Source organism: Rhinatrema bivittatum, chromosome 4, assembly GCF_901001135.1.
Source record: "Rhinatrema bivittatum chromosome 4, aRhiBiv1.1, whole genome shotgun sequence".
In the NCBI taxonomy this organism is placed as follows: domain Eukaryota; kingdom Metazoa; phylum Chordata; class Amphibia; order Gymnophiona; family Rhinatrematidae; genus Rhinatrema; species Rhinatrema bivittatum.
In genome coordinates, this window is record NC_042618.1 from 48,571,017 (window position 1) to 48,584,295 (window position 13,279).

Sequence of the window (13,279 nt, forward strand, 5' to 3'; positions counted from 1 at the left end):
AGAAGGTCGTGGCCTTTACTTGGAGGAAAACCTGAGCAACTCCATGTATTCTTCGCTTTTTTTCATAGCAGATTCAGCCACTATGGACTGATGAGGCAGCTAGATGACACTGGACTCTGAATTTGTGATCCAACTTTCTAGCTGACCGAAATGAGTTTCCCATATTCTCATCTGTAGAACACCAAGGATGTTGTGAACTGAAATGGTTGCTGATTCGGCTGAAGTGTCCAGTATTTAAATAAGTCTATGTGGACATGGATACCCAGTGCTATCCTCATGTTTTCCACAAACTAGGACAAGGTAAGATCCTCTGTCTAATAGGTGTGGTCCAGAGGATCTAAAATAGGGTCAGAGGGTATGCCGGTAGAATCTTCCTCCAAGCCTAAAGATATTGGGTTGCTTATGCAGGATTCCAGTGATAAGGAGAGCAAATCAAAAAGGACTTCTGGTTGATTCTGAGGAGGAGCAGCCTGGTTTAACATCTCTGACCTGCTAGAATCTGATGCAATGGATGAACCCTCTTGAGAAAGTGTTCTGATGAGTTCATCCCTATAGATGATACTGAGACTCTGGTCTGTGGTATCGCCATAGTAACAATAGAAAGGACAGGCTAGAATCTTCCTTCCATCTCCTTGGTCAGAGAGGTAAAGAAATTCCTCACCAAGTCTGCGATTTGGCTGAGTGACTGGCTCGGTATAGGTAGTGGGACATCCTCTTCTGCGACAAGGATAGGCTCCTGCATGAGAATGGGCAGCCTGTTAGAAGTGAGCAGCACTATGGTGGTCACTGGTTCTGCAGTCTCCAGGCAAAGTCTTTCTGCACTAGTATAGGCAGGGTGAGTGCCCTGGTTACTGGCAGTGGCAGGAGCAACCTGACCCCCTCTCCAGCAGGTCTAAGATGGACTGTATAGAGCTGTGTGGCAAAACAGCCTGATAAATAAAAGTCTGAGGTGAATCCAAAGCATCCAAGGTATGCTTCAATGGGTCTTTTGAGATGCACGGATGACTCTGGCACAGGTTCTCAATATTGCATCAGAGCTACTTTGTTAGTCCTTGACTGTGCATCACAGGATTATGCGATATAGAATCCTGAGCACAATGTGACTAAGTCAGAAGCATAGGTATGCCTCGAGATCCCACACTTCCGTAGTGTCGTAACATCAAATGTTGAGTGCACCAATGCATTGAATGCACTGGTATGCATGAGTTCATTGCATCGGTGTAAGATGCATCTGGTGAGTTTATGCATGGCAACGATGCTATTGCTGCCGGTGCCAGTGTCAATGCACCTTGCTTAGAATATTTGTACTACTTTAAAATAGACTGCAATGGCTCCACTGAACACCACTCTGTTTTAGATGCAGGGGGGTTGGTGGAATTCAACCCTATGGGCTTTGGCCTATGGGAGGAGGGGAAATTTTTGAGGATCTCCTAGACTTTTCCCAGTGAGGCAGACAAGGCTGCACTGAAGGACAAGGACCTATTATGACTCTGGAGAGATTTAAGCAGTCTCTCAATGCAAAGCACCCTGGATCTCTGCAACCATAGGGTCACCCATTTAGAGGCATAGCAGTTTTTCTGGTTATGTTCTGGACTGAGGCATTGGTAATACTTTGTGGATGTTGGTGAGGGACAATCTTTCCATCCATACAACTTTTGAAATCGCTCACCTTAGTTTTCTTCTTCTATTCAGACATGGCAGAAGAAAAGGTCAGACTTTGCTTGTATGATTTTTTTTAAATTTTTGGTAGCACTGAAAAGTGCTGTTGTGGGGCTGCAAAGGAAGTGAGGCAACAAAGAAAATAAAGAAAAAAATATAAAATTAAAACAGTTCGAAGAATTTTTACAGAAAAATTGTAGAGTTCACATGAGGTAATGTCCATATAAGAAATCTTGCACATATTCAGTAGAGCTGAAAGCTCTATTAGCTTGGAGAGATGAGACTGTTCTGTGTTGCCAAATGATGTCACCCACGTGTAATAGTTAATTCTGCCTGTTTATCGATGGAAAATAAATGGTTAATAGATGTTACAGTATACTTTTCAGTTGTTAAAAAATTATTACTTGCCTTACAAATTCCTCCATTTTGACACTGTCCACGACAGTCATTTATATCTTTAAAAAAAAGAATTAGAAAAATGTTTATAAATGTATTTTATTAATTGAATCCTGTTCGCATCAAAGAATGCCTAACAGAAGATATCTGAGAATTACTAGTACTCAACACAAAAGCATGCATAGTAGATGACGATCCACAAGGCCAACTTGTCAAAGATAAATCAGAAGTGGTGTTTTTTGGTGGTGGTGAGAATAGATACACGCCTATAAAACATCATAGCAGTTAAGTTTAAACAGAAAATTCAAGTTTACAGAGGAGATGCTTAACACTTATCTGATCCCTGTATATTATAAAAGATAGTAAACCTGGACTTTAAGCCAATGGGTTCTGCTGCATTCCTATAACAATGGAAGAAACGAACCCAAGATCCAATAAATGTTTGAGGGAAAAATGGCTGAATGAACAAACTAGCACCAATATTCACTTATGAAGAGTGAAAAAGCTAAACACCAGTGAGGATTAAATCAGCAGGCAAATAGAAATGTAAGACGTGTGTGTGTTAGGAAATAAAGTAGTAATCTAAAAATTCACTGTTGAATACTAACTGATACGACAATTTACTCCTGTCCATCCTGGAATGCAGTCACAGTAATATCCACCAATCAGATTTCTGCAAGAGTAAGCATTAAGACAGGGTTTCCCCTCACACTCATTAGCATCTGTGAAACAAGACAAAAGAAAGGCAATAAAGAAACCAGGAAGCAGATACCCTTATACCAAGCAAAACTCACATGCAAGGTCAATGGCTAGTCCAATTTCAAACCAGGTTTCCAAGCACTTCAGTACAATGTACCTTACTTACAGGCCGATACAGTACAGTGCGCACCAACGGAGCGCACTGTTAACCTGCATTTGGACACGCGTTTGACGCGCTAGCTTTACCCCTTATTCAGTAAGGGGTAATAGTGCGTCGAAAACGCGTGTCCAAACCCCCCCCCTCCCCCGAAACTAATAGCGCCCGCAACATGCAAATGCATGTTGATGGCCCTATTAGTTATTCCTGTACGATTCAGTAAGTAAAATGTGCAGTCAAGCCACACATTTTACTTTCAGAAATTAGCGCCTACCCAAAGGTAGGCGTTAATTTCTACCAGCAGCGGGAAAGTGCACAGAAAAGCAGTAAAAACTGCTTTTCTGTACACCCTCTGACTTAATATCATGGCGATATTAAGTCAGAGGTCCCAAAATTAAAAATAATTAAAATAAAATAAAAAAAATTTAAAGTCTGCCTGCGGCTTGAAAACCAGATGCTCAATTTTGCCAGCGTCCGGTTTCCGAACCTGTGGCTGTCAACAGGTTTGAGAACGACGCCGGCAGAATTGAGCGTCGGCTGTCAAATTCGCTGACAGCCGCCGCTATCAAAAAAGAGGCGCTAAGGATGCTCTAGTGTCCCTAGCGCCTCTTTTTACCGCAGGCCCTAATTTGAATTTTTTTTTTTTTTTACTGAATCGCACGCACAGGAGAGTGGCCTGTGCATGCGCCGGGTGAGCAGGCGCTCGCCCGCTCTCCTGCGACTTTTACTGTATCTGCCTGATAGTTTTCACTCTTAAGTGGCACAATTTTTTTCATGCTTTAGTTTTTTGTGAGTTTCAATTACATTTCACTGCATCTTTTTTCATTCAGGTTTCCATTAACCACCAATCATGCTCAGCATCATTAATTCATACCAGAAAACAGTTTAAATACTAAAAAAAAAAAAAAAAAAGTTATTTTTATTAGTCAAAGTTAGCAGTAGCCTTTCCATCCACCTTCAGACAAGTAATGCTGCCACCAAAGTAACCACCACCAGTGTAAGTTCAAAAACAAATGCAAAAGGAATTATTAGAACTGCATTGAGGATTGGACTTTTGAGAGATAAAAAGGTAAGAAAGACAGAGATATGAAAGTGTACATTAAAGGGTTTATTCAAACTTTTAATGTGACTAGTTTATAGCCACATATCTGTTTTTTTATACACTGGAGGAAAAGAAAAACCTGCTAATTCAGTTTCACTCAGCTGATGGCTGAACATGACAGAAAAATGTCTATCAAAGTTCTATGGCTAATGCATATCCTATACATAGATCTCCTCTCATTCCATGTAAACTCTTAATAACCTATGTATTAATAAATTCTTACATGATTAACTAGTAACAAATAAGACATGATTAAAATAACTTCACTTCTAATTTTCCAGATAAGCAACACTTATTCTACTGGTTACCTATAGCAATTGCTTACCAAGTTGGCAGGTGGTTCCAATCCACTGAGGTGGACATATACACTCAAAACCATTAATGCGATTAATACAGGTCCCTCCACGTGCACAAGGGTTGGAAGCACATTCATCAATATCTGTAAGCAGAATCACAGCCCCTCATGTAAAATACATGTTTTCCATAGTGCTGCTCCCCCCCACAAAAAAAAAGCACCATATTTTTCATTTAAGATTCTCCAAGTATAACAAGCTTGCTTACCATAAACTATGTTTTCCATAGATAGCCAGATGAATTAGGCATGACATATGGGTGACATCACTCAGTGGCTTCGAATGGACCTCTCTTAGCTAGTAGAGTTTTTGCTCTACTGAGCACAGATGGAAGTTCCCAGTGAGCCTCTTCAGTCAATTTCAGAGTTAATTCTAGCTAGGTAGTATTCTCACCAGGAAGGCAGGCAAGTATTAAGCATGGCTAATTTGTCCTGCTATCTAGAGAGATCACCATTTAAGGTAAGGAAACTTGCTTTATCTGTTGACAAGCAGGGCTGAATTAGCTATGACGTAGAAGTCCCAAGCTAATGATTGCAGCAGAATGTTTACTGAAATAATCCAAACCCCACAGTGGAGAATAGACTACTGGGTGAACAGGCTACGCAAAATTGTTTGTCCAAATTTACTGTTACTCCTTGGGAGATTATCCAGACAGTAATGAGAGAAGATGTGTACTGCCGACCAAACTGCAGCTTTAAAGATGTCTTCAAATGGCATGGCTCGCAGATGAGTCACCAATGCAGCCATGGCTCTAACTTGATCAACCCTGTGTCCATAGTTTATAGGCCTGCTAGCATATAGTAGATTGCATTGCACACTGCTAACTAGTTGGGCAATGCACATTTTGCCACTGCTATATCCAGTCTGTTAGAATCATAAGAGATAAATAGTTGTGAAGCCTGATAAGGCTGTAGGTATTTGCCACCAAGCTTTATTACCCTACTATAACTTTTTACTATGAATCTGAGAATGTCTTAGGTAATAAAAAAATATTTTTAGGGAAATAGCTTATACCAAGAATTGTCACAACTCAGAGAAAAGGATTTTAAGTAATGGTATTTTACATATTGTTTACTTGATTTTTTATGAGGTGCGTCAGTTGTTTGTACTCTGAATTGTGTATGTTGCCATATGGAAATCGCTTAGGTTTTAAGCAATAAAATTTTAATAAAGATACTAGAAAATAGTAAAAAAGGAATATACTTAGCAGATACTAGAAAATCAGGACAACATATCACATTAGCCTAGACTTGCATCTAAAAATAGCTAAAAAGCTTAACTGACTGTCCCTAGATAGAGCTTAGGAGAAAACCCCAAATCTCATTACTGGTGCAGATGTCTCTGGGCTTTCAGAGAAGTTTTGATGTTTACAGAAGCTGTCTCTGCTCTGGGGATAATCACATGCCGCCTGTCTTAGCAATTTGCTTAGCCAGGTGGGGGTCTCACCTTGTCACGTGAGGGAAACAAGGTAGGTTCAGCCATACAGTAAGGAAGCAGGGAAGGGAGACTTCGGTGCTGTGGTGACCTCTGGCAGTCTGGATCAAGGCCAAGAATGCAGGGAATGGTGTCCTTCTCGATGGTAAATATGATCTTTATGGCAGAGCTGAGCAGACTGTTGAAGAGTTTAGATATGAATTATTCAGTGACGCACATGAAAGTAGATCCATGATTAGAGGTACGATTGGTTTCCTTTTCCCTGTTTTGAGCAGCTTCTGTCCTCTCTGCTGGGACTCCTTCAAGCCAGGGTAACATTAGCGGGGCCCATGGCTGACACCTAGCTGATAACTCTTCGGTTGTGGATCAGCTGGTTTATTAGTAGGTCCATAAACCTGGCCATCTCTAGGGGGGCTAGGGTTGTCTGTTTTTCCGCACACACAAACAAGCCTTCCATTGTCCTGTTTCTCTGTGTGTACAGAGAATAGTCTTTATATGCTGGTGGTTCTGTAAATTGTCTTTGCAGAACAGATAAGCCACGTAAGAATGCTGCCTGATCAGAAGAGTCCATCTCTGCATCTAGGGTGTATGGAAAAAAAACCCAAAAAACCAGGCCAAGTGTCCATTGTTTGCTAATGTCAAAGAATCCATTTTGGCTGTATGTACAGGTAGTAAAAATTCAGGGCTCAACCCTATAGGGCCAAGAGCTCTTTTGTAATAAGCCAAGGCTTTTACAGTATAAGGTATGAAGGGCTTTCTGACATTCATGTGTGTGGGGCCTCAGGAAGAATGTAGGTAACAATGGCTTGATTGAAATGGAAAGTTGATAATACTACTGGTGAAAATTTTGGGTGTATGCAGAGCATCACCCTGTTGTGGAAGAATTGCATTTAAGGCAGATAATTCTGAATTTCACAGATTCTTCTGGCTGTTAATTAATTAATTTGAATGTTAGAAACTGGAGAGAAGCCAACTCCAGTGGTTTAAATGGCGGAGTCATCAGTTATGCCAGAACCATGTTTAGGTCCCATGGAACAGATGGTTTCACAACTGGAGGTTTAGTATGCCATAAGCCTTTCATGAGCTTGAAAATTAATGGATGAGTGGAGATAGGCTTACTCTCGATTTGAGTAAACTGCTATGGCACTGAGATATACTCTTACTGACACCATGTGGAGAACCTTTTACATTTAAAACCATAGGCTCTTCTAGTTGACATAAGTCTACCAGAAAACCATCTTCAACCTTCTTAATGAAGGATAATTTGCCTATCACTGAGCATTTGACATCCAAGCAGTCATTGAGAGAAGGAAAGAAGTTTCAGATGAAAGACTTTTCTCTTGAGTTATAAGGATGAATCTGACCCAAGAGATATTGGAGTATAGCTGGATGCTGTACTAGATACACAAACCAAACTTGTCTGGCCCATGCTGGAGCTATAAGGAACAGATGGGCCTGGTCTTTTTGCACAATTTTGGCTTTCAGTGGAAAAGTGTATAAGATCTGCATTTCAATTGAGCAGAAAAGTGTCCTGTGCTGATTTGAGCTTGCTGGTAAGAATGGAGCAAAAACATTTCCACTTTCTTCTTTTGCTCTGATGCAAATAGGTGGATTTCTGGATGTCCCCATAGACTGAATAGTCTATAGGCTGTTAACCGCTGCAGTGACTATTCATGTGGTCAAAAAACTCTGCTGAAGCAATCTGCTAGTGTGTTGGAGATCCCTGGAAGGTAGGTCACTTGCAGGACAACTTATGTTTGAATGCCTATTCCCATGTCTTCATCACTTATTGGCAGAGTCCATGAACTTGTCTCTCCCTGCATGTTCACACTAAACATGGCTACTTGATTCTCTGTTTGAACGAAAATGCTCTTCCCCAGAGCAAGGAAGTGAATATTTTGAGAGTGACCAGATAAAAAAAACATCCTAGAATATAGTGTAAGTTGTATGTTAATAACCTTGAATTCAAAAGAGCCCCATGTGCACCTCCCAACCTTTTGTGGAAGCATCTGTTGCCAACGTAACCTGGTGAGTAAATGGGAGTGACCAATCCTGAAGGATGTAGGGGTCTAGCCATCAACATAGATCATTTACTGTGAAATTCTCACTTTGACTGAAGGCGCTGAGTCAGGGAGGAGAGAACCCGCTGCAAGAGCCATCTGCGAATGCGGGTTACTGAAACTATATGAATCGCCACAATGTGGCCCATAACTACAAAATTCTCTGGCTGATGACTGATCCATACTGCATACAAGGGAGAGTATTTACCCAATCTGACAGAAGGAAAGCTGTAGGGAATCTATCGGCGCTACAATGAATTTGATTTTCGGGGATGAATTATGGTTTATTGCTAAAAATTCACTAGGAATCCTAGTGATTGTAGCAGTTGTACTGATCTTTGCAGGGAGGTTAGTACATCTTCCTTGGAGCTCACTGTCACGAATCAGCCATCCAGATAAGGGAAAACTAATGCCCTGATGCCACACTGCTACAACAGCCAGACATTTGGAGAGAGGCCAAAGGGGCACACTCCATACTGATAGTGGGAAAAGTCCACCATACAGCACAGGTACTACCAGTGGAAGGCATAGATGGTAATATGAACATTAGAATTTCTCCTGGAATATATGCTTGTTCAAGCTTCTTAAATCCAGGATAGGTCTCAGTCTCCCAGACTTCTTGGGGATAAGGAAATAGTAGGGGAAGAACATCTGGAGATGTTTTTCAAGTGTGATGAGTCAGATGAACTGAACCAAATCACTGTGAACCTGGAAGATGTAGTAGGCCAGAATGACAAATTAAAGAGTAGCAAATCACCTGGACTGGATGGTATGCATCCCAGGGTTCTGAAGGAACTAAAAAATGAAATTTCAGATCTATTAACATTAAAATCATCCATTTCACCTGAAAACTGGAGAGTGGCTAATGTAACCCCAATATTTAAAAAGGGCTCTAGGGTCGATCCGGGAAACCACAGACCAGTTAGCCTGATTTCAGTGCCAGATAAAATAGTGGAAAGTGTCCTAAAGATCAAAATCACAGAACATATAGAAAGACATGGTTTAATGGAACAAAGTCAGCATGGCTTTATCCAAGGCAAGTCTTGCCATTCAAATCTGTTTCACTTTTTTGAAGGGGTTAATAAACATGTAGATAAAGGTGAACCGGTAGATGTAGAGTATTTGGATTTTCAGAAGGCATTTGACAAAGTTCCTCATGAGAGGCTTCTAAGAATAGTAAAAAGTCATGGGATAGGTGGCGATGTCCTTTCATGGTTTACAAACTAATAAAAGACAGGAAACAGAAGGATTAAATGGTCAATTTTCTTAGTGGAAAAGGGTAAACAGTGGAGCATCTCAAGGATCTATACTAGGAGCCTTGCCTTTCAATTTATTTATAAATGATCTGGAAAGGAATATGATGAGTGAGGTAATCAAATTTGCAGATACAAAATTATTCAGAGTAGTTAATTCACAAGCAGATTGTGATAAATTGCAGGAGGATCTTGTGAGACTGGAAAATTGGGCATCCAAATGGCAGATGAAATTTAATGTGATGCATATAGGAAAAAATAACCCATGCTGTAGTTACACAATGTTAGGTTCCATATTAGGAGCTACCACCCAGGAAAGAGATCTAGGCGTCATAGTGGATAATACATTGAAATCATTGGCTCAGTTTGCTGCAGCAGTCAAAAAAGCAAACAGAATGTTAGGAATTATTAGGAAGGTATTTGTGAATAAAACGGAAAAAGTCATGCTGCCTCTGTATCGCTCCATGGTGAGACCGCACCTTGAATTCTGTGTACAATTCTGGTCGCCGCATCTAAAAAAAGATATAGTTGCGATGGAGAAGGTACAGAGAAAGGAGACCGAAACAATAAAGGGGATGGAACAGCTCCCCTATGAGGAAAGACTAAAGAGGTTAGGGCTGTTCAGCTTGAAGAGATGGCTGAGGGGGGATATGATAGAGGTCTTTAAAATCATGAGTGGTCTAGAATGGGTAAATGTGAATCGGTTATTTACTCTTTCGGATAATAGAAGCACTGGGAGGCACTCCTTGAAGTTAGCTTGTAGCATATTTAAAATTAATTGGAGAAAATACTTTTTCACTCAATGCACAATTAAACTCTGGAATTTGTTGCCAGAGGATGTGATTAGTGCAGTTAGTGTAGCTGGGTTTTTAAAAGTTGTGGATAAGTTCTTGGAGAAGTCCATTACCTGCTATTAATCAAGATGACTTAGAAAATAGCCACTGCTATTACTAGCATCAGTAGCATGGGATATACAGTTTTTGGGTACTTGCCAGGTACTTGTAGCCTGGATTGGCCACTGTTAGAAACAGGATGCTGGGCTTGATGGACCTTTGGTCTGACCCAATATGGCAATTTCTTATGTTCTTCTATGCTTTGGTTGGGCTTGTTGAGTATTCATACTGTCAATCGCAAGTTAGAAGTTACTGCTGTTGTGAAAATAGAAGCGGTATCAGTTATTGAAATTGCCAGCAGGAGCATCTCTGGAAATATGTTTTTTTAAAAGCATATTAAGCATACCTTAAAGAGGGACTGGAGTGCTACATGCTGCTCCTTTACCTGAGCAACTGTTTTGCTGAGCATTTCTCTGAAAAGGTGATTACCTACGCAGGGGATGTTCAACTTGTTGTGGACATCACTCAATTGTCTACTGGCTCTCAACCAAACTATACAGCATGCTCTCAGATAGATGCTATCGAGGTGTGTGCCATGTTATTGAACACCTCATAGATGGATGAAATAAGATGGCTTATACATTTTTCCACATTGAAGAGTAGCTGAGGGTATGCAATTCCACTTTCACCAGTGAAATAAAAAGGGTTTAGTTTCTGTATACAATCATAAGTTCTGAACTATGTAGAATTGATATGCGGAGGTCTGTGTATGAAGCATGGAGCTTTGCAATACCTTTTTACCAAGACTGTCCAATAACCTAAGATCATTACTGGCAGAGTATTTGACTATATTCTTGCTTTCTTTGACAATTCTACCACAACTGATTGATGGGGTATCTGCAACTTTCCAAACCCCAGGGATTTTGGAACTCTATATTTGAGGTCTAACTTCCTTTCAACTGGGGCACATTAAACAGGATTTTCCCTCATTCTTGTTTGCAATTCTTGCAGGAGATCATGGATCTGAATAGTTGCTGACTCAGCCGGTGCACCCAGAATTTGGAAGAGACCAAAGACAGCGTGGGGATATTTGTCTTTATACACGCTAACTCAGAACGCTTTCCCCAACTTGTCCAGAAATCTGGAATAAAAAGGTCCTCTGGTAGAGATGAATGTTTTGGAGGCTCTGGAAAGGCATTGAGGGGGATCCCCAATCTCTCCTCAAAGCCTGACTGTGAGGGAACACCAATCCAGGACCCCAATAATGAAGGTGATTGAGGAGGGGTCCCTGGTCATCTCTTGGTACACATCCACCAATTGGCTGGACTCCGCTGCAAGGGAATACATAGGGCTAGAACCACCATGCAGGGGTTCTTACAAAGTATCGGTATGAACTGGTAATAATGGGACTGCTTGCAGGAATAAATCTGATAGAAAGACTGGAAGGTACCCTCCTTATCCTTAGCCACCAAAGAGGTAAAGAAATCCTTCACCAACTCCACTACTTGATATGCCCTCTGTTGTGGCATGGATAGTAGAACATCTTCTTCTGATACTAGAATGGAATCTCGTACATCTTCCAGCTCTGCAAACTTTTGAATAGTGGATGATTAGATTTAAGGGGTACCAGACAGCAAATGGGATCTGGAGCCTCCAGAAGTAGCCTTGGCTCCATTAATTTTGGTGGAGCAAGTGCCCTTGTAATTGATGAGGGCAGAGGTATCATATCCCACTTCTACCTTCAACACTCTTTTGAGAGGCCAGCATATAGCTGCATGAGAAGCTATACATCATGATACATTGATGATGGAACTGCTTTAATGGGCAAAGGTGTTGAGGATAGATGTTCTGGGGCTCAATGCACTGACAGTGCTGATACAAGCAAGACTCTGCTCCTGTAGTGTTGGCCGCTCCTCAGAGTGGTATCTTTATCATTGATGCAAGCTGCTTGTTTACATGACAGAGGATTTGGCCTGTTCTTCCAACCAACGAAATAATTTTAAGGAGCTTCTGCTCAGCTCTATCCCTGGGGAGGCAGATGAGGCTGCACTTTCAGAAGAGGAAAGACTGTAGCTTTTGAGAGACTTGCGTGATTCCTTCATTTCAGGCCCTCGATCTTTGGGTACACCAGGACAACTATCCACAATAGTAACACTTGGCCTGGTTATGATACAGTCCTAGGCATCAGTAGCAAAAGTCATATCCATTGATTACAGATATTCTCCTAGCGCAAATGTAGTCCTTGAAACCATTCAACATGGCTTTCTTACCAGATATTATATGGAAACTTTTTTTTTTTTTTAGAAGGCAGGACTGAAAAGTGCTGTTTGAGGGCTATTGAAACAAGGAAATTAAGAAAAAAGTTAAGATTTTCACAGAAAGCGAGAGAGAAAGAAGTTCACATCTGTGTTGGCACTTGGACAAAAAACTGAAAAAGGGGGCTCATGAGGCAACACTCACACAGGAACTCCCTCACATGCTCAGTAGAGCAAAAGCTCTACTAGGTAAGAGGTCTATTCGGTGCCATCAGATGTCACCCATGTCATGCTAATTCAGTTCTGTTTGCTGAATGAGAAAAACATCTAGGCTATTGAGTAACCTTGCAGAAAAACAGCAGCATCCACCTTGGAAAATAATTCTACTGGGAGACTTCCCTTCTTAATACTATTTTGCTCTGCATCATCTGGAAGGAGTTTGTACTCCAAAGAAAATTCAACTGCCCCTGAATCATTGAGAAGCAACTCATCTCAATTTTGCCCTTTGAAGTTACTACAGGTCCTAAACTCCTTCCAAGTGGTAACACTGCATATTAATCCTGCTTCTGTGGAAACAGACAAAGAATAAACTGCAGTACTTTCAAGAAAATAATAAAATGTATGGCTGCAAACTGAGGAGAATTAAAGGTCAGATTTTGCTCAAAACAATCTGCATCTGCTGAAGAGACCTGACTGCCAAGTGCCAACAATAAAGGTGGGAACTAGTTTTGAAGGGAAGCACTGTACATCTTACATGTAATTAAATATCTCCATATGCTTATGATTTAGCCATATTTTGAGAGAAAAATGAGAATATTGCATTTCTTAGTAATATCAAAATATGATTACTGTATGCACTAAGCTTACATAAAATGCATCTTCAGAGACTGTAGTCCCTCCAGAACAATGCAGTCAGTTTACTTTATAAAAAACAAAAACAAACAAAAAAATATATATAACCTCTGCATATCACACTTGCACAGAATAGCCTTTACTGGCAATTGATTAGTTTTCATTGTAAGTTTAAATTATCCAAGTTTTAAAATGAATGAAATAGGGCCCTCAATATCTTTGTGAC

The 13,279-nt window shown here is 40.7% G+C and overlaps 1 protein-coding gene across 1 annotated transcript in view; it reads right to left on the bottom strand.

The window, feature by feature from the left end:
• Nucleotides 1-13,279, bottom strand: part of JAG2 (jagged canonical Notch ligand 2) — a 481,367-nt gene that overhangs the window by 158,062 nt on the left and 310,026 nt on the right. Inside the window, 2 exon segments of the mRNA XM_029598095.1 lie at nucleotides 2,068-2,114; nucleotides 4,339-4,452. Of these exon segments, the coding sequence (XP_029453955.1) occupies nucleotides 2,068-2,114; nucleotides 4,339-4,452 (161 nt within the window).